Source organism: Eutrema salsugineum, unplaced genomic scaffold (genome assembly GCF_000478725.1).
Source record: "Eutrema salsugineum unplaced genomic scaffold, Eutsalg1_0 scaffold_6, whole genome shotgun sequence".
Classification (NCBI taxonomy): domain Eukaryota; kingdom Viridiplantae; phylum Streptophyta; class Magnoliopsida; order Brassicales; family Brassicaceae; genus Eutrema; species Eutrema salsugineum.
Window position 1 is genome coordinate 14,557,286 of NW_006256547.1, and position 22,091 is coordinate 14,579,376.

The following is a 22,091-nucleotide window of genomic DNA, read 5'->3' on the forward strand; positions in this document are numbered from 1 at the left end:
GCATATTTAATCCAAATTCTCAAAGTGATGTACTCTCAAGGAAAAAACCTATCAGTACTCCCTGCAAGATGCAACCTATATGATGCAACTAGACTCAATCTAAAAATGTGTAATGCAACTAGAATGAACATTTTTTGTGAATTTTTTTTTGAATTTTTTTTGATTTTTTGATTTTTGATTTTTGGTTTTTATATGCACTTAGATGCAGACTCAAGATGCAAATCAAAATAAGAACAAGAGAAAACATGATTAGTAAACACAAAGCCTTTCTCCCACACTTAAATAACACAGTCCCTTGTGTTATAAAAGCATGAGAAAGAGGAAAAATCAAACATGAAATGCAAAAGATAAAGAAAAATGCTAAATGCTCATTTACGAGTGTTTGGAGTGATGCCTGGTGTGGTTCTTATGCAGAGGTGGAGTGAGTAGCTGCACCAGGTGAGGCTAGACATCATTGGAGATGGGTTTTTCTTGGACCGACTCGCACACCCAAGTCGCACATAAAGCTTGGCTTTCTTCAGTTGTGCGACATGGGCTGCTCTCCTTCCTATCTCGCACCCCCAAGTCGCACATGAAGCTTCTTGAAAGTTCTGGCCTTCTTTGTTGCTGCTACATGGCCCTAGAGGACACCAACCCTTACACCCATGTAGGTCTGATTTGCGAGCAGGTGTGCTACTTGGATCAGGGGAGAACTGACTCGCACACCCATGTAGGTGTGATTTGCGAACAGGTGTGCTAGATGGGACCTGGCCTTGTCCAACTCGCACACCCATGTAGCACACCAGGCGTCCTTCTAATTTTCATGCCTTAAGTCCTTCCTCAGCTTGTTCTCAGACTCCTTTTCACTTTGTCCTTGGACCACAGCATCCATAAGTTACCTTAGACCTGAAAACACTTCACAAAACCCATCAAGACATCCTAAAACATATTAAGAAGAAGTATGTACAAGGATAAGCTTGGTGTGTCTCCCAAGAGCACTTTGTTTTAAGTCACTAAGTTTGACTTTGCAAAATCTTTTCTTAATGAGGGAGAAAAGGAGCTTTGATGCTCCTCGTCTTGTCCATGAATTCAAGCATGAGGTCCTTGTTTATCAGCTCTTGGACACCAGATGACCCTTTGCCTATGAGCTCTTGTGTGAGGATTGCCCTGACTTTAGCAAAAGGTTTTGATCTTCAATTGCCTTTAACCTTGTATTCCACAGCTTCACCATCAAACTTCCATGGAGTGAGAGTTAAGACTTGAGAAGAGGACCCAAGAGTAAATGATTTGGTGCTTGTTGGGTTCTTGTCTTTAGACCCTGAACCATTGCTTTTGTCGCTGCTGATCTCCTTCTCACTTGGTGTAGGAGATAGAGATTCCAAGCAAGCTTCATCATTACTAAAGAAATCTCCTTCAAACTCAAGATCAGGTCTTACTAAGGATTCTTTCTTCTCATCAACAGATGCAAGGGGTTGAGCTTCTTCTATAGTTCCAATACTCCCCACATACTTCATCTCATAGTGTTTCAAGTAATCAGAATCATCAGATATTACCCTACAAAATCCAGCAAGAGGAGGCTTCAGAGGATAAGATACTTCATCATCTACCTTAGTAAGCACTACTCTTTGAGTATCAAAGTCCATTTTATTTCCTGTGGTATTCAGAAAAGGAGTTCCAAGCAAGAGAGGAAGCTCTTTGGTCTTCTTCATCTTCATTACCATAAAATCAGTTGGAACTATGCATTCAATAATCTTTAGTGTGTAATCTTCAAGGATTCCATATGGCTTCTTTGAGGATGAATCTCCAAAGGTGATTGACATGGGGTGATGCTTAAGACTCTTGATCCCTAATCTATCCACCATGGCTAGAGACATTACACTGATGCTTGATCCAGAATCATACAAAGCATTGTCCACTTTCAAATTTCCATGAGAGCATGAGATGGAGAACTTTCCTGGGTTGCCAATAGATTTGGGTTTCACCCTTGTTGAAACAGTGCTAGAGACTCCATCAGCTGAATTTTCTTGAAATATTCTCTGATATTTTCCTTCAGCCATCTCAGAATCATTCTCTTTCAGATCAAAACAAGCTGCCTCCCCACCTTCTTTCTCAATGTCCTCATTGAGATCAAGGAACAGGAACTCAAACTCATCTATGATGGCGTCCTCATCATCTTTTGTCAGGCATTTTTCACTTGAGACATTGCCATGGAGAAGATCCTCAATTTCTTGGACAGCAGCATGATTCTCATCATTTGAGAGGATTGCATTGCAGTATTCTGTTTGATGTGCAACTGATGTCCCTGGTAAAGATCTTTGAGCTTGAGAACTGCAGTGGCCCTTGTTGTTCTCTATAGTCTTGACTTTGGAAGCCAAGGTTGAAAGTTGAGTTAGAAGATCAGAATAAGTGCAATCCACCATGTTGTTAACCTCTGCCAGTTTCTTGTTGAAGTTTATGGCATCACTTGCTTGACCTTGGAGAATTTGCTGGAGCAGGTTATGTACTTCTTGATCCTTATTCCCTGAGTTTTGTTGGAGGCTTTGCTGTTGGGGAGGGACAAAACCATGTTGGTTATTGATGTGAGAGTGAAAGTTCTGGGTGGGGTGATTCTTGTAGTAGGTAAAGCCTTTTTGGTAGCCTTGTTGTCAACCTACAAAGTTTACCTCAGCTGTGATGTCTTCTCCTTGAAATGTGTCTTGAAACACATGATTCACATCTCTAACCAAGTTGACTGACTTATGAGAAGCTAGGAGAAGTTTATCTAGCTTCTCATTGAGACCAGATGTCTTTTCTTGTCCTTTCCTCTTCAGCACTCACATTACCTCTTGAATTCCTGTCAAAGTCTGATCCATAAAATTCATCACTCTGAGCTACATTCTCCACAAGGGTCATGGCATCATTGACTTCCTTGGTCATGAAATTACCATTTGAAGCTGTGTCCAAGAGGAGTCTGGCCTTTGGTAAAGCACCTCTGTAGAAGGTACTTAGCAGCTGAGCATCTGAGAATCCATGGTGAGGGCATTGCATGGTATAACCTTTAAATCTTTCCCAAACCTCACAAAAGGATTCATGGTTGTTCTGAATGAAACTTGAGAATTGATTTCTTAACCTTGCTGTTCTTGAGGAAGAGAAGAACTTGGTTAGAAATACTCTTTTGCATTGCTCCCATGTTGTGACTAATCCTTGAGGTAGAGACTTTTCCTATTGATGAGCTTTGTCTCCTAGAGAAAAAGGAAAAAGCCTCAACTTGAAACTGTTCTCACTCACTCCATTCATCTTAGTTAGATCACAAACTCTATCAAAGTTGTCAATGTGATCTAATGGGTCTTCTAATGCCAAGCCATAGAACCTGTTTGATTGCACCATGTTGATTAAGCCAGACTTGATCTCAAAATCATTTTCAGGTGTTGGAGCCTGAATCCCATGTCTCTGAACCTGAGCATTGGCTTCATCACCAGCTCGCACAACTGTTGTTGGACGTAGTGGTGGAGCCTGTTGCTGAGCCTGGTAGTTTCCATTACCACCCTGAGCCTGTTGCTCTTGATCCATACCCAACCTCTCAATGTGCACAGCTCTTTCTCTTTGTCTTCTTGCTTGACTTCTGGTGTTCATACACCTGAAAACAAAGACAGCACTTGAAAGGTAATCAGTAAAACAAAATAAAATGACTTGATCTCAAGAAGATCCAAAGTCCTAATGCTAGAATGAATCTCCAATTGGCAATGGCACCAAATTGATAGTTGGTTTTTTAGCCTACTAAGGTCAATTAACCTCTTGTGTTGTAGCACTTGAGGGTCAATCCAAATGGAGATTATCTAGACACCAAGACTATGATGATGAATTCTTAATCCAAGTCTAATGAAACAGGTTGGTGATTAAGTGATCTAAAACCTAAAATAAAACAAACAAAAACAAGCAGTAATTAAGAATGAAACAAGCAAACAAGACAAACAAAACAAAGATTCAAATTCAAAATAAGAGAAAGCTAAACCTCTAGATGTGATCATTGATCAGGGTGCTTTAAATGTGAATTCAGGATGCTAAGCAAACAATGAAACACTTGCAATTCTTTAGTCTAGACTTCCAAATCAGATTAATTCATTCTCATGACAAAAATCCCTTTGTTAATTACCAAATCAAGACTAATTCCCATTAGATGAATAAGCAATCAACAAGCATAGGGTTCCAAGTCTAAAATGACCAGACAGCCTCTTTGTGCATCAAAATAAGAGCTAAGAAAGACTTAATCTTACACAGAAAGACATAGCAAGCAATCACATGATCTCTAATCCAATCAACTTAGAGTTTAAAGCTAGACTAATCCTCTCATGAAGGTATTAATCTTTATACTAATCCATTTTCAAAACAAATTCCCATTTGTGAAATATGAACTAGTAAGCATTAAGAATCAACTCTAATATGTCATTTATGCAATTAACAAATATCATCATGGCATTAATGCATAAACCCTTAGTTATCTTTCATTCAGGCATTTCATCAAATACTTTTGGTGCATGAAAGACCCAGATTCTAGACCCAAGTGATGTGCAAGGATCTAGCATTGGGATCAGCTAACTAAGGAAAGGAGAAGAGAATCTAAGCTTAAACAATCATTAATCTACATCTAAGCACCCTAATCTACACACCTAGAAGCTTAAAAGAAGACTACTCACTAATCATACTTAACACATCTAATCTTTTGCAAGAGATGGTGTTAAACATGATTAGAAGCAAGGATAAAAAGATGAGATGATAAGAAACAGCTTTAAGATGATTAAATCCCTCAGATATCTCTTGATCAAACTCGTTTTTACACTCCAAAGGAAAGAAAACTAAGAGAGAATGAAAGATAAAAGGTAAGATGTCTAGGGTTTTTCTCCCAAAAACTATTTATACTAAGGGTCTTGGACCGGGTCAGCCCAGGACAAACTAGGTACACTCCAGCAAATATGCCTGAAGGATATGGAGTTCATCATAATTGGCACAAAAAAGTATATTTTGGGATCTGCCATACTGGAAAGATCATTTGCTGAGATATAATCTTGATGTTATGCACATTGAGAAGAATTTGTTTTGATAATATCATGCATACCGTTTTGAGCGTCCAAGGAAGAACCAAAGACAGCATTAAATCACGGATGGACTTGCCTGATATATGTAATAGAATTGAGTTGCATATTGTGAGTAATGGAAAAGCACCAGTTCCTGTATTTCGGTTGGGTGCAGAACAAAAAGCGGTATTGTTTAATTGGGTATCATCAGCCGTGAAATTTCCTGATGGGAATGTATATAATCTGGCTAAATCTGTGGATAAAGGATAAAAGTTTTCAGGGATGAAGAGTCATTATTGTCATGTGTTTATGCAACGATTACTTCCTTTTGCGTTTGCTGAACTCCTACCGGGACATGTCAATGAGGCACTAGGAGGCATTGGAGCTTTCTTTCGTGATTTAAGTACAAGGACATTATCAGCAGATGTAGTTGCACAACTTTCGACAAATATTCCAATATTATTGTGCAATTTAGAGAAAATATTCCCACCTGCTTTGTTTGATGTTATGGAACATTTACCTATACACCTCCCTCACGAAGCAGAGTTAGGAGGACCTGTTCAGTTTAGGTGGATGTATCCGTTTGAACGCTTTATGAAGCATTTAAAGGGTAAAGCTAAAAACTTAGCAAAAGTGGAAGGGTCTATCGTGGCGGGAAGTTTGACAGAAGAAACTTCTCATTTCACGGCTTACTATTTTGCTCCAAAGGTTCGTACACGCAAACGGGCTCCAAGACGTTATAACGATGGGGGTGTAGGACAAACTTACGCAGTAGAAGGTGTGCCAGATATAATCTCACCAATTGGACGTCTAAGTGGGAAACTAAAAGAAACTTGTTGGTCAAACGAAAAGGACTACCACATCACACATACATACATACTTCTGAACTACGACGAATTGGCACCTTACGAGAGGTACTACAGGATTATATATATGCATGATTATATATTGATTGCATGAATTGATGCTGCCAAAAAAATATATTCATTAACAATGTTTTTTTCAGCACTTTTGTCAATCAAGTCCGAGAATGCATTGACGGTGTTTCAGAAGATGAAATTAACAATCGGAAAGACCAACATTATGCATTGTGGTTAAAAGCTCAGGTCGATCATGATGACATTACATACGCAGTATGGTATCATGAGTTGCTCCATGGTCCTATATCTAAGATAACTACTGCAGCTATGTATTTCACCTGTGGCTACGTTTTTCATACTTACAGTCATGGCACTCAACGGGCATCTACCAACTATGGAGTTTGTGTACGAGGTGAAGTGGACTTTTATGGGATAATAAAAGAGATAATTGAAGTGGAATACCCCGGATTAGTAAGGATGAAAACTGTTCTATTCAAATGTGATTGATTTGATCCAACGGTGGGTCGTGGAGTGCGTATTAACAAATTCGGACTAGTAGATGTAAACGCCTCACGACGATACAATAAGTTCGAGCCTTTTATACTTGCATCACAAGCAGAACAAGTCACATTTGTTCCATATCCTCGAGTTCGAAGTACTGGAATTTCATGGTTGGCGGTTATTAAAGTTGCTCCAAGGGGTATAATCGATGGTGTAGATCTCCCGCCTATGCAACAAGATGATTGTGTAGACATTACTGAACCTGATGTTGAAGAACATGTTCTTTTAATTGATCCACGTAATCGACAAGTTGAAGATCTCCATGGGGACAAAACTGAAGAAGCTGCTGATTAATATGAAACAAGCAGTGATGAAGATGATGAGATTGAGGACGGCGAGGAAGATGATGATGAAACACAATGACATATCTCCGGAAGACGTATCTGAATGCTAAACATAAATAATTAGTTTCTTGTCTCATGCCTTAAACGTAATTTTAAATATTTTGGTCAAAGAAAGTTTGTTAAATGATATAAAAGTAACTTTTTATACTTCGATTGTTTATAAAAGTGAAAGAAAATTATTTAAAGAAAATGAATAAATGTTGACTTTGGACAGGTACTGACTTTTGCGACGAATTTATGACGAATTCTTAAAAATCGTCGTAAATTCGTCATAACGCATGAACCCTAAACCCTATAGGGTTTGGCTTTCCCACCTTATAGAATGTTTTTTTGTGCATTTTCCTGAGGAAACTCATGTATTCTATAAGGTTTTCTAGTATAAGATCCAAAAACTTGTAAATCTATAGTTTCTATTACGACAAAATTACGACGATTTGTAGAGAATCGTCGTAATTTACCGTCAAAATTACGACGAAATTTAACCCCTATATCTTGTAATCATCATTTCCTTGGCTATATGATGGATTTCAAGCATGAGAATTATATGGTTTACCATCTCATAAGATACTAAACCTTTATATAGAAAAAAAAAGTTAAAATTTTCACATATATATGTTTATCAAGTGTTCTTAAGTACTTATATACATTTAGGGAAACATGTAAGGATTCACATATACAATGTTTAGTAATGCATGTAGGTAAATACGCATGTATAAATTTTTCATTAAATCAAATTTTTAAAAATATGTTGTAATTTCGTTGTAATATTACGTCGAATTTACGACGACATGTAGAAAATCAGCCATTTTTAAATTATGTTTTATAATAATATGTTGCAAAATCGTCGTAATATTAAGACGATTTTACGACGAAAAACCATGTTCGTGGTAAATCCGTCGTATCACTCAAAGACAGCCACATGTGTTTGTCTTATTCAATTTGTGGCTCGGTAGATACTGTGCGTTGGAATTACGACGAATTCGTCATAAATGCGTCGTAATTTTACGACGCATTTACGACGAATTTAAAAGCTATATATATGGATGCACCCCAAACTATATATATAAAAACTATATATATTAACTTTATGGCGGATGGACATTCTCTTTCCGGATGTCTGCCTCGGGAAGTACCAAGATCCCGTCATCCTTCGGAGCCTCCCAGGTTCCGAACACGGCGGCTGAGCAGTCTCCACCACCGCCTCCACCACCACCTTCACCACCAGCACCCGAACTCCGCCCTCTGCATCCGTATGCCCGATATACGGTGGAGGACTTATTAGCCCTACCAAGACCGGGGGGGGGTTTACGACGTCTGGTCCCCGGAAAAGCGGAATCAAGCTTTTATTGGTAAGTAAAATTTTTTTATCTGATTATTTTTTTAAATAATTTATTAATTGACTAATTATTAATATAATACGTTTTTTGGTTTCATAGGTTTGGCTTGGATAATTTTGTCGGTCGGAGCGTTTCTGACACAATTAAGAGCTACTACAACTGGGGCAAGGTGTCGCAAGAGACGTTCAACACCTGGTAAAAATGCTTCGCAGTAAATCTCTTTTTCTCCTTTTTAATTCTAATTCATTAATTATTTAAAATTTAATATTAATTTTAAATTGTTTAATATTTTTTTTTATTTTGCAGCAACGGTGGCACTGGGACATCGGAATCAACGAGGACGTCCGGACAGCGTTTCGCCTGAAGGCGCAGAGACGCCTTGTCAACACCGTTTCCGATTGGAAGCGGAAGTGGGAGATAGACGGCGACGACGCAAAGCCAAGTTTGATGTCCACTTACTGCTGAAACGGGTTGAATGCATATTGGATAGACCCGCATGCCTAAGACGTAGCTGCTAAGTATTCGGGCGTTCGAAACCGGGTCGGTCCTGACGGTCGGAAGTTAGTGACCCTGCACACTTCTGGCCAAATACTATTTTCAGGAAGACGTCTGATGATGGTAAGTAATTTTAATTATTTACATTTTTATTTTTCAATTATTTAAAATTATATAATATATTTTGTTTATATTTACTAATGTTTAATTTTAACTTTTTTGGTAGTCCGAGGAGAACGGAGGAGAGCTTCCTCCAATGACGAAGCTCTTCGAGACCACTCACTTGAAGAAGGACGAGACTTTTATAGATGCTCGGTCATTTGAGATCTACAACGCAGCTATGCAGAGGATCGCTGAGCGGGAAACCCAGGTCACAACTGACGGTACTATCCAAGTACCTTTGACCGTTCTCGAGCAAGACAAGATCTTCGAGGAGGTATGATTTCAATATTTTTTTAATTTAATATATATATACTTAATTATCTGTATATATATGTATAGTTATGATCTAACGTTTTCACTTTTGTTTGTAGGTTGCTCCGAAGAAGAAGGGCTGCACCTTAGGGATGGGCTCTATTAGAGACTGTCCCGTCGCCTCGTCTTCGGGATCCGAGTCAACTGCGACAGGAGCTTGCTACGGCCAATGCTGAGATCACCAGTTTACGGCATGAGCAAGTGGCCCAGAAGCAGGAGCTGTCCGAGATGAACGGCCTCTTCGACATCATAGTGGCAGCGGTTCCGCAGTTGGCTACCGCAATCCGAGAGAGGTAACAGTGGGCATGGATTATTGCAGGGGTTCTTCCGGTGGATCTTCTGACCAGCCGACGACACAGGGTTAGACTTCGGATCCCGTAGTTCAGACGGGAAACGACGGTATAGAGGCTACGGGCGAACATGACGGAGAACCTCCTCGGAACTTCGATCTCAACCTCGACGATTATGAAATAACTTTGTAGATTAGTTTTATTTTTAAAAACATTTTGTATTTAATTTTGTATTTTAATATATTAATTATTTTTGAATTTAAATTTTAAATTATAATTTTTATTATTTAATATTCATTTATTAATTTATTTTTAATATTAATTTATTAATTAAAAATCAAATTATCATAATTATTTTTCTTTACTATTCGACGTAAACTCGTCGTATATTTACATCGAATTTACGACAAAAATTTTACGACGAATTTACGTCGATCTTTAATAATTTTAACTGTTTTTTTTGACAAAATAGATTGTCTCGTAATCGTTGTAAATTTGATGTAACATTACATCGATTTTATGTCGATGTTGTGTTGAAATAATTTCATCGTACTTGCGTTGGAAATATTACGTCGCTCTTACGACAAATATGTTCCGACGAGATTACGACGATTTCAGGGAGTTGAAAATTTTACGTCGATTTTACGATGATTTCTGTTTTACGATGATTGTTCTACGAAGATTTTTGTTTTGTCGCTAATTCGACGCAATTGAGCCATTACGTTGATTTTGCGTCGATATGTTCCGACGTAAAAGACATTCTTTCTTGTAGTGTGTAGCGAGATAGGTGTATCTTCCGATGAGCTTAACTCTCAGCTCATGACTCCAAATCCAATGATTCCACCTGTTCTGGATCCGTGACCTGATCATCTCAAACTTTCTTGAAGACCCTGTAAGCTGAATCGGACGTTAAGACTCCCCGGATAGGCAATCTTTCAGACATATCGGATTGCTCTGGAATGGATGCGAGACAGGTCTGTCTTCCGGTGGGCGTATCTTTCAGCTCGCTGCTCTAAATACCTTGATTCAAAGTGTTATGGAATCTAGACGCAATTATCGTGATCTTTACTGAAGACTCCGGAAGCTAAATCGACCAGCAAGATCTTTTGGTAACGGGATTTCTGAGATGTATCTGCACCCGAGAGTTTTGGCCGAGAAGCTTAAGCGACCAGTACGTGTTTTGGCCGAGAATCCTACCCGCGGTATGGATTTTAGTCGAGAATCTCCGACAAGCAGTACAGCCTTTTTGCCGAGAAGCTCCATAATGCCTTTTTCACCATTTTTGATCATTTCAACTCCATTTCTTCATCTGGTTCACATTCTCCACTCCAAATAGGCTCCATAAGCACATGTATAACACTCCAAATCATGCAAAACTCTCTTGGACCTAATGCAATCTCCTAAGTCCTCAAACAATGTCTAAAGACCTAAAATGTATGCAAATGAGACATGATTTGGACTCAAATATGTACACTAAATGATGCAATTTATGAATATATCATGCCTCAAGAAAAAAATTTGTCGAGAGTCGGGCACCTGTTAAGAATGAAAAACCAAGCAATGATTTTATGCTTTTGGATTCCTCTTCTCAGACATATCAGCGGGTGCCAAGAGACTGGAGGTTTTCTCTCTCTCTCTTATCAAGCCATAAATGGCAGAGGAACTGAAGCTCTGATGAATTATACCCTTGATCCTCCATTGTTGAGTGTCCTCAAGCGAGTATGCGATGGAGGCAGTGGTTAAGTGACAGTGTACGTGCTCCATTGATGTGTCATCGATGTTGTGAGGGTTGTCAAGTTTTACCCTAAATGAAATCAATATCCGCAAGTGCACAGCTGATCGATTGTAGTACTTAGGGATCGAATCCACAGGGAAGGAGGATCTTTCCTGCAAAAGCCTTCGAAAGAAATATAAAGTAAGGAAGTCTAGAACCAAACGGTTTTGTGGGAGTTTTGATGGTGTGTTTGAAATGTAAAAACAAAATCTAAAAAGAAACTACGGGAATTAAAATGACCTAATAACTAAACTTAACGAAAACGGGTAAAAATGAGAAAAACGGCTAATCTAATTGCTTAAATGGAAATCGATTAAAAAGGAATGAGAATATTGAACTAAAGCTTGAAATAAAAACGGTGTGAATCTATAAGGAAGAAAGCGTTGGGGTTCAGGGAAGTTTTCTCAGGGGTACGAACGATTCAAAACATTGCTAGAGAGTAAATTTGATAAGATCTTAGCTTAAACTTTTCGAACTGGAGTCACGGACGTATGAATATGCCACTGTCGTGATCATAGACAACTATCTCTCTCAACCCTGACCAGTAGGTTTCCAGTCTGGCCCTGGAAAAGAAGAGATGCATTATGGTTAAGACTCGTCAGCATTTACAAATCGCCCATAGGTAGGTTTCCATTCCTATGTTTGTTTTGCTCTCCCAAACTAGATCTGACACCGGATGAACACTTTCGTGTCACCAAGCATCTGGATCAGATTGTAATTCATGACGCTACTCTCATACAGTAAAAACGAATTCAGAAGAAAAAGTTCTGAGATTCGGCTCAAAAGCTCATGGAATCCTCATCGAACATATAAATCCCCATCGAAAATCCCTTAATCCCAACAATAAAACTACTCAGACATGATGAACGAAATCAAAAACATAGTATTAAAAAATAGAATAGAAACCGAAATTGAAAAATAAAGAACAAGGGTTCAAGGGACAAAACTCTCTCTCCCTAAAACCTAAAACTTAAAAAGTATTCTAAAACAATAAGAACATATGAAGGCCTACGAATTAGGGTTCCTAAAACATGTATTTATAGTGCTCAAGACATCTCTGGGCGTCACTTAGGGTTTCTCCAAGTGAGGGAATCATTTTGGGCTTCAGAAAAGAGGGCCTTCGGGCTCGGAGGTAGTTGGCCGCAGTTTGGATGATTGCGACCGCGGGGAATGAGTGGCTGGCCGCGGTCGCGGTGCTTCTGACCGCGGGAAATGGTCTGTTGGCCGCGGGTGGAAATGCTTGCCGGCTGGTTTACAGGACATCTTGCTCTTCGCGTATATTTTGATTGAACCGTTGGATTGCCAAGCTGTAAAGTGTGTTGGAAAGCTGATACTTCCATCTTTAAGATCTCCAAATTTGAGCTGGATCAGACGGTGAGAAGGCCTTCAATCATTTTGTTAAGCTTTTCCCTAACTTACCTGAAAAAAGAGTATTAGAACTACACATACTAGAAAAACGTAATAATAGTACTTAAAAACAATTAAAAATATAGAAAAAGTATTTCAAAATGATCCATAAAAGTGGTCAAAATACGGTGTTATCATCCATCCTATGTGAACAGCCGGCGGTAGTTGTCAAGTACCCCCATCTCCATCTTGATCTCACTAAAGCATCCAGAGGGATACCAGAAAGTCGAGGGCCATTCTCTTCAATGAAGGTGATCAGGGCACCAAAAGGAGTCCAAGGATCAGCCCAGAATCTAGTCTTCCTTCCATTCCCAGGTATTACACGAGCCCATTAAATAATGACATTCTTTGGCACAGAACCTTGAATATCCAAGTGTGCTTTTACTTCTCTTTGATCTCCCAGATAATCACATCTTTATAACATTCTGGTGGATCCAAGCAACCCATATAGACTTGGTTTTGAACAGAAGCATCCATAGCAATTTAATGGAGCAGGTACGATTCCAAGTGTCCAGATTATTAATTCCCAGTCCACCTTCTTCTTTAGCATCGCCAAGTTTTCCCAAGAAACTTTGGTGCCATTGTATCTTCCTTCTAGAGAATTTTCCACAAGAAAGCAGCTAGCACACATAGAATTAAGTTGTTTAGTGCATTCCTTAGGGAGAAAAAGAAGCGCTGCACCAAAAATTTGTTAGACCCGCAACAACAATGTTAATCATCACCAGCCTGCTAGCTAATAAGAGATACTATGATGACCAAGAACTGATTCTTGATTTCATGCTTCGAAGGAGAGGTTCACAATTGAGGATGGACAGCTTGTTCATGCCGAGAGAGAGACCGAGGTAGCGTACTGGGAGAGAACCCATTGGCATTCATGAAATAGCAGTAATGTGGTTAATTCAAACGAGCCGTGCTTCAGGACGAATTACCCGAGCCGAACTCCAAGAGGCGTTGGAAGGAGCAAGGACAAACGAAGAGGATGACACGCGCTCCGAAATCAAAGCCTGACGGAGGAAGAGGAAAATTTGCTCTGGTTCGAGCAGATGAAGCATGATAGCTTGGCACGAAAAGGAAATCAACGCGGCAGTGCACGAAGAGCCGCTCTAAATGGTGGCAGTATCGAAGACGAAGTCGACGAGCCGCGAAAAAACAACCAGATGAAGGAGATGAACGAGCTCCGAGCTACTATAGCTCGGACAGCCGCCAAAATGAAGGTAGTCCGATCCCAAGTCCATCGTGCAATCAGTTCGGCACTGGAGATAGATCGTATTTTGGAAGAAACACAACGTACGCCATTCACGGCGTGAATCACCGAAGCTCGGATCCCTGAACTGGGAAAGATAAGAATTCTTTTCTACGAAGGGACAACCGACCCGAAGGAACATATCCCAGCTTTTCAGATCGGAATGGGACGAGCCTTCTCGAGAAACACCCCCAATCTCAGCGAAGCCGAAAGAGATGCTGGTTTCTGCCTCCTTTTTGTCGAACACCTGAAAAGCGCAGCATTGGAATGGTTCTCGAGGCTTGAGCGCAACTCCATTAATAATTTTCAGCAGCTGTCTGCCGTTTTTCTGAAACAATACTCCATGTTCATGGACCGAGGAACCTCTGATGCCGATCTATGGACTTTGTCTCAAGGATCAAACGAGCCATTGAGAGCTTACATGGCTTGGTTTAAAGCAGTGGTGTTGAAGGTTGAAGGAATGAGCGACAAGGCAGCTCTCGAAGCCTTGAAAAGATCGCTGTGGTATAAGTCCGAGTTCCGGAGAGAAATGGCGTTGAACACGCCGCTCACTTTCCAAGATGCTCTACATCGCTCTGCCGACTTTGTCATGAATGAAGAAGAGATGAAGAACCTAGACGAGCAGTACGAGTCGACAAAAGCGGTGATCCGAAATTCTCTGACGACGCGTCAAAGGAATGTGAGAAGCAATGACTATGTGCACCACGAAGGGCCGAGACTACAAGGAGCCCACAATTATCAAGTGGGAGCAGGACGAGGCAAAGGACCATGGAATACTTGGACTTGGAACCCCCAAACTTATGACGAAAAAGCATTCTGCAAACACCACCACTTCTACGGGCACTCAACAGCAAACTGTCGGTTCTTGGCAGCCAGACTCGCCGCAAAGCGCATAACAGGAGAGCCCGAAGAAACCGCAGCTGCCAAGGAGCCCGAAGACAAGAAGCAAGAAGGTGACGAAGTTAACCCCCGGAACAGAGAGCAAGGAAACCGAGGCAAAGCCCAAAAGCAAGGAAGGAGGAATAACGAGGATCCGCGAGATGGCCCAGAAGAAGGATCAATATGATAATGGGTGGATCGCAATACTGTCTCGACACCGTATCGTCGATTAAAGATTTGCAGTAGAGAGCCGATGCAAGTCTTAATTGGTTGGAGCTGCCGAGCTATCCGGCTACCATAATCTCGTTTTTGGAAGACAAAACAGTGAGAATCGACGCGCCACATAGTGATCTCCTTGTAATCGAGCTTACCATTAGGGATCACGATATCGCCAGAGTATCAATCGATACGGGAAGTTCATTAGACTTTATCTTCCGCGAGACCCTTAGGAGGATGAAAATCGATTTGTCCGAAGTAACTGCCGTCCTGAAGCCATTAACGGGATTCTCAAGGAAAACAACGATGAAGACCGGGACGATCAGGCTTCCCGTGCAAGCAGGAGGAGTAACGAAAGTCGTGGAGTTTTCCGTAGCTGATCATCCGGCAATTTACAACGTAATAATGGGAACGCCGTGGTTGAACTCGATGCGAGCCGTTCCATAAACATATCATTTATGCGTCAAGTTCCCGACTCCTGGCGGAAACAAGACGATATGGAGAAACCAAAAAGAGTCGCATATTTTTTTTTTTGGCCGAGCATAAGTTGAGGAAGCCCGTGGTAGACTCGATCGCAGACAAAAACAGGAAAAAGCTACAGACGAACCGAGAACCTGTGAACGAGCTCGCCAAGATCTTATAGCAATTACAGATCGGCGAGGTGCGTGAGGAGAAGAGCGCGCCGAGCTGTGATCCGGTGATCTTGGTATGCATAGACGAATTACATCCGGAGCGGTGCATAGAGATCGGAGCAACACTTGACGAGGCCATTAAGGCGGAGCTTGTCGCTTTCTTAAAACAGAACGTTGGAACATTTGCATGGACTGCGGAAGACATGCCAGGAATTAGCATTGACGTGGCGTGCCATGAGCTCAACGTAGACCCGACGTTCAAACCGGTGAAGCAAAAGAGGAGAAATATAGGTCCCGACTGAGCCAAGACAGTGAACGACGAAGTGGAATGACTCTTAAAGGTGGGTTTGATTTCTGAGACAAAATACCCAGATTGGCTCGCCAATCCCGTAGTAGTGAAGAAGAAACGGTAAATGGCGTTTGTGGGTAGATTTTACCGACCTCAATAACGCGTGCCCGAAGGACAGTACCCCGCTACCTCATATCGATCGACTAGTCGAAGCTACGGCGGGGAACAAACTGCTCACATTCATGGACGCTTTTTTGGGGTACAATCAGATATTCATGAACCGGACGATAGGGAAAAATCGGAATTCATAACAGATCGGGGAATTTACTGCCACAAGGTGATGCCTTTTGGACTCAAGAATGCGGACGCAACTTATCCGAGGCTCGTCAACAAAATGTTTACAGAACAACTTGGCAAGACGATGGAGGTTTATATTGATGACATGCTGGTTAAGTCGCTCGAGGAGAAGGATCACGTGAAGCATTTGCAAGACTGTTTCGAGCAGCTGAACTTGCATAACATGAAGCTGAATCCGGCGAAGTGTCGATTCACGGTGACGTCTGGAGTGTTCCTTGGATACCTCGTAACCCATCGAGGAATCGAAGCAAATCCAAAGCAAACCAATGCGTTGATAGAAATGGCGTCTCCGAGGACGAAACAAGAAGTTCAAAGAATGACAGGACGCGTAGCAGCTCTCAACCATTTTGTTTTCAGGTCGACTGACAAATGTCTACCTTTCTATGATACCCTTAGGGGCTATAAGAAATTTGAAATGAGACGAACGGTGTGAAAAGGCATTCCAAGATCTGAAAGTCTACTTGGTGAATCCTCCGGTCCTTGCGAAGCCAGTGGAAGGAGAACCACTGTTCCTGTATATCGCCGTGTCATTAACCGCAGTAAGTGGAGTACTGGTTAGTGAAGAGCGGGGAGAGCAAAAACCTGTCTTCTATGTGAGCTGCAGTTTAACAGAGGCAGAAACGCGTTATCCGCAAATGGAGAAGGTTCCCTTAGCTGTCGTAATGTCGACTCGGAAACTGAGACCATACTTCCAGTCGCACTCGATCGTAGTCTGCCACTACGAAGCATCCTGCATAACCCAAGCGAGTTAGGAAGGCTAGCGAAATGGGCGGTGGAGCTAAGTGAATACGACATCGAATACAGGAACATGTCGTGTGCGAAGTCTCTAGTATTAGCCGATTTCTTGATCGAACTTCCGACAGAAGGAGTAGAAACAGAAGGAGTAGAAGAGCTGACCTCCGAGTCTACATGGACATTGCATATTGATGGTTCGTCATCAAAGCAGGGTTCAAGGATAGGGATATGACTAACATCGCCAACCAGCGAGGTCATTGAACAGTCATTTCATCTCACGTTTCATGCATCCAACAACGAAGCTGAATACGAGACATTAATCGCCGGACTTCGGCTCGCACTTGATATCCGAATCCAGAAAATCCGTGCCTTCTGCGATTCACAGATAGTTGCGAACCGAAGAATGAAAGCGTATCTGAAAGTGGTTCAAGAGTTGACGAAGCAGTTAGAGGAATTCGAGCTTACACGAATACCTCGGGGGGAAAATGCGTCCGCCGACGCCCTAGCTGCCCTCGCTTCAACCTCGGATCCAGGATTGAGGAGGGTCATACCGGTGGAATCCATCGACAAACCCGACATCGGTGTCGTAGACGGAGTCAATCTGATCAATCCTCCCGAAGAAGAGCAAGACATGGACGAAGATGTTTCCCGAGAAACAACAGAGTATGGGAGTGACAAAGAATGGATGGGAGCAATTCGGACGTACATTGCAGACGGAGAAGTACCATCAGACAGGTGGGCAGCTCAGAAACTCAAAGCTCAAGCATTGCTGACCATTGCTGACGGAAACGTCTTCAAGTGGCAATTTTCGGGACCATTGCTGACATGTATCAAAGGAGCCGAAGCGAGAAAGATCATGGAAGAAGCTCATAGTGGCGCATACGGAAACCATGCGAGCGGAAGATCTTTAGCAATCAAGATAAAGCGACACGGTTACTACTGGCCAACCATGGTGAAAGATTGCGAGAAATTCTCCGTCAAGTGTGAAAAATGCCAGGCACGCCCCAACCATCCATCAGCCTACCGAACTATTATCATCAGTCTCGGCTCCTTATCCGTTTATGAGGTGGTCAATGGACATCGTCAGACCTTTGCAAAAGTCTAAACAGAAACGATTCCTATTGGTTCTAACCGATTATTTTTCCAAGTGGGTCGAAGCCGATTCGTATGCGAGCATCAAAGAGGTCCAAGTCGAGCATTTCGTCTGAAAGAATATAACCTGTCAACATAGGCTCCCTTACGAGATTGTTACAAACAATGGATCCTAGTTCATCTGGGCTCGGTTTGAAGATTTTTGTGAGAAATGGAAAATACGATTGAGCAAGTCGACACCGAGATACCCACAAAGAAATGGTCAAGCCGAAGCGGCTAATAAGACGATTCTCGACGGACTGAAGAAACGGCTCGACGCTAAAAAAGGTTGTTGGGCGGATGAGTTAGAGGGAGTGTTATGGTATCACCGAACAACTCTGAGACGAGCTACAGGAGAGACCCCCTTTGCCCTGGTTTACGGAGCAGAGTGCGTTATTCCGCCCGAAGTAGATTTCCCAGGAATTCTGATAGTAAGTTTTTAGCCTACTAAGGTCAATTAACCTCTTGTGTTGTAGCACTTGAGGGTCAATCCAAATGGAGAGATTCTAGACACCAAGACTATATGGAACGATCTTAATTCAAGTCCAATGAAACAGGTTGGTGATTAAGTGATCTATAAACATAAAACAAGCAAGAACAAGCAAGCAGTAATTAAGAACTAAACAAGCAAGACAACAAAGAAAATGCTCAAATACAAATAAAGATAAAGCTAAACCTCTAGATGTGATCATTGATCAGGGTGCTTTCAATACTTAATTCATGATGCTAAGCAAACAATACAACACTTGCAATTCTTTAGTCTAGACTTCCAAAATATATTAATTCATTCCCATGACAGATATCCCTTTGCAAATTACTTAATCAAGACTAATTCCCATTAGTGAATAAGCAATTAACAAGCATAAGGTTCCAAGTCTAATATGACCAGACAGCCTCTTTGTGCATCAAAATAAGAGCTAAGAAAGACTGAATCTTATACAGAAAGATAAAGCAAGCATCACATGATCTCAAATTCCAATCAACTTAGAACTCAAAGCAAGATCATTTCTTTCCCAAGACAATGACCACTATACTAATCAGCATTCAAACCTAACTCTCATTAGTGGTAATAATGATCAATATGCATTAATAAACAGTTCAAATATGTCATTTATGCTTCAAACAAACATTGCCATGGCATTCAAAACATAAACCCTTAAGTTAGCTCATTCAGACATTTCATCAAACACCTTTGGTGCATGAAATGCCTATGAACTCAAATTTCACTTTCTTAAGGAAATAAGGCATTAAGAGCAGCTAACTAAGGAAAGGAAATGAGAATCTAGAACCTAAACATCACAAATCAAACATCTAAGCACCCTAATCTACACACCTAGAAGCTTAAAAGAAGACTACTCACTAATCATGCTTAACACACCTAATCTTTTGCAAGAGGTGATGTTAAACATGATTAGAAGCAAAGATAAGAAAAAAGATGTTAAGAAACAGATTTAGATTGATTAAATCCTTGAGATATCTCTTAACAAATCTGGGTTTTCACAAAAGAGGCAAAAAACAAAAAGAGAATAAAGCTTCAGGGGATCAATACCGAGCAGGATTCAGTCGGTGCAGGACGTCGATATTTCTTCGGCATTTTGGCTTCCAAAACCAGATTTTGGTCGGTACTCCTTCTCGATATGAATGTAGATCGCTTGCACCATATCCTTCATAACTCCTTGCTCACTGGTCCAAACCTTGATAGGTCAACTCCATGAGCCAGATAGCTCCTTCAGCTCCAACGTTGCTGAAGGATTCGGGTGCAGATGACGTCGGCAAGGGCTCCGTTCCACCGGTTCTTTTATGCGCGTTGCTTTGGTCCTTTATCCGCTCCGAGACATGTACTGCTTCTTATCGCCGTAACGTTCAGCTCACAACTCCAAATAGGACGATCTCAAGTGCTCTGGAAACTAGAATCGACCCTCTTGATTCGGTATGAAGACTACAGAGGCTGAATCCTGGTGCAAGTCCTCCTTCTCAGGTGATAAAGTTGAGGGATTGTCGGCTCCATAACACTTGTCCGAGTCTGATGCACATAAGGTGATGGTCTCTCCATGGCTTTTGTCCCAATTGCTCCCAATTAGCCCAAATGACCTGTAAACACTCTAAAAGTGCAAAAATCTGTAGGACCTAATGTAATTCCTAACTAAATACAAAAGCAAAGACAAATATATGTAAAACTACCTAAATGTATGCATGAGACTCAATATTTGGACAAAAATGTAATCCTAAACATGACAAAATATGAGTATATCACCTCCCCCACACTTGTCCTTTGCTTGTCCTCAAGCAAACAAGAACAAATGAGAGAGAGAGGTTGAATGCATGGGAGTTCTTATTACCTTTGAGAGAAGTGACCACTAAGAGAATTCAAGTTCATGCTCAATATGCAATGCAAAACCATACTTTGATGTATCAACTCAACAGTAATCTCCACAAGTTCTCCTATTCCTCAACTCTTTAACATTCATTAAGCTTTTTACCAAGTGGATCAAATGATGCATTGTTTAAACAAACAGAGTTTGGCTAGGGTGAGGTTATGAGACTAAAATGATTTCATCAATGCCTGAGTGGGTTCAATGCAGCAAAAGGATCTCTCTATGAATGACCAAACATTGGCAGAATGCTAAAGGTAAAAGGCAACATATGCATACAAGGGCAAGGACTCATCCCACCCCACACTCTACTCAAAGTTTCCTCAATTGCTTACTTTTCACACTCATTCTTCTCTAGGGGATTCTCTTTTCCTTTTCATACACAAGTCTTGGAGTTCAAACTTTACACAGCTCTTTTTCACTTTCTTTTGTAACCTCTAGCCTCTTTTTCTTTCCTTTTTTAGAACATTTGAGCTCTTTGGCTTCTTTTCTTTTTCTTTCACTTAGAGGCTAGACTCTTTCTTTCCAAAACACTAGAGTTCACTTTCTTTGACTCAAAACTTCCAAGACTGATATCTTTTCTTTTTCTATTCCCTAGTTCTCACCATTCTCCTTTTGTTTCCACTCATCTCTCCTTTTTCCACCCACCAACAATTATTCCCCCACACTTAGTTCTCGCAAAATCTCTCAGTTCCTTGATGATGGAACTTACCACTCAATGAGACTTGCCCTTGTCGCCCTAAACCAAACACTTTCTGCTAAGTTTGGTCCAAGGTGGCCTTTCAATCACACACAAACAATTGGCTTGAAAGAAGGATGGGTTCAGGGTGAGGTAAAACTGATCCAAATGTGGATTCAGCTATTTGAGCTAAGGAAGAGGATGGTAAAAACAGGATTCTAGCTCAAATATGTATATTGGTATCCACAAGCCTATTCAAACAATGCATCACAAGATAATTTCAAGTCAAGTTCAAGGTTTTCACTTATTAGAGTTGAGTTCAATTCAAACTTGCTTCTCAGATTCAGATCATTTCAAGCCTTGCAAGCACAGAAGTCATTTCACAAGCATATTTAATCCAAATTCTCAAAGTGATGTACTCTCAAGGATGCAACCTATCATTACTCCCAGCAAGATGCAACCAATATGATGCAAACTAGACTCAATCCTAAAAATGTGAATGCAACTACATGATCATTTTTTGTGTTAAAATTTCCAGATTTTTTTTTTATTTTTTTTTTGGTTTTTACATGCACATAGATGAATGCAAGATGAGACTCAAAATGGAATGGAAAAATAAGAAAAGAACAAATATGATTAGTAGACACAAAACCCCTCCCCCACACTTAGATAACACAGTCCCTTGTGTTATAAAAGCATAAGAGAGAAGTGCAAAGCAAAAATTCAAAATGCAAAAGAGAAAAAAAGCTATTCTAAATGCTATGTACAAGTTGGAGTGTTACCTCTTTAAAGGCTTGTAGATTGGGCTGGAGATTTTGGGCCTATTTGGTTGAAGATGAGACTCCTTAATTGTCAGTGTGAGACACCTGGGTGTAGCTGAAGCTTTGAAATTGCCTGGACAGTCCTATGGATAACTTGAGACAAGGGGGGCGCCAAGGTAGTGTCGACATATGCTCAGCGAGAATCCACCTATCTTCCGAACCACT

General features: G+C 40.9%; 2 protein-coding genes and 1 non-coding gene across 3 annotated transcripts; all 3 read left to right on the plus strand.

The window, feature by feature from the left end:
* The first annotated feature begins 2,983 nt into the window (after positions 1–2,983).
* On the plus strand, positions 2,984–3,090 carry LOC112083609. The gene has a single exon (XR_002897745.1). It is a non-coding gene; the product is annotated as a small nucleolar RNA R71 (small nucleolar RNA).
* Positions 3,091–13,615: 10,525 nt separating this feature from the next.
* LOC112083519 lies at positions 13,616–14,881 on the plus strand. The gene is made up of 2 exons (XM_024151549.1): positions 13,616–13,838; positions 13,935–14,881. Exons 1-2 carry the CDS (start codon positions 13,616–13,618, stop codon positions 14,879–14,881), a joined length of 1,170 nt encoding a protein of 389 aa, XP_024007317.1.
* Positions 14,882–16,171: 1,290 nt separating this feature from the next.
* Positions 16,172–18,028, plus strand: LOC112083520. Its single transcript, XM_024151550.1, has 4 exons — positions 16,172–16,516; positions 16,626–16,742; positions 16,793–17,117; positions 17,226–18,028. The coding sequence occupies exons 1-4, from the start codon at positions 16,172–16,174 to the stop codon at positions 18,026–18,028; spliced, it is 1,590 nt and encodes a 529-aa protein (XP_024007318.1).
* Positions 18,029–22,091: the final 4,063 nt, after the last annotated feature.

What these genes read in the sequence shown, in the direction of transcription:
- LOC112083519 (XM_024151549.1), top strand. Translation starts at nt 13,616, where the DNA reads ATGAAGCATGATAGCTTGGCACGAAAAGGAAATCAACGCGGCAGTGCA. An exon ending in TTCGGCACTGGAGATAGATC is followed by an intron (nt 13,839 to 13,934) that starts GTATTTTGGAAG and finishes TTTTCTACGAAG; the next exon opens with GGACAACCGACCCGAAGGAA.
- LOC112083520 (XM_024151550.1), top strand. Translation starts at nt 16,172, where the DNA reads ATGCCTTTTGGACTCAAGAATGCGGACGCAACTTATCCGAGGCTCGTC. An exon ending in TTCAAAGAATGACAGGACGC is followed by an intron (nt 16,517 to 16,625) that starts GTAGCAGCTCTC and finishes CGGTGTGAAAAG; the next exon opens with GCATTCCAAGATCTGAAAGT. An exon ending in ATGGACATTGCATATTGATG is followed by an intron (nt 17,118 to 17,225) that starts GTTCGTCATCAA and finishes CCAACAACGAAG; the next exon opens with CTGAATACGAGACATTAATC.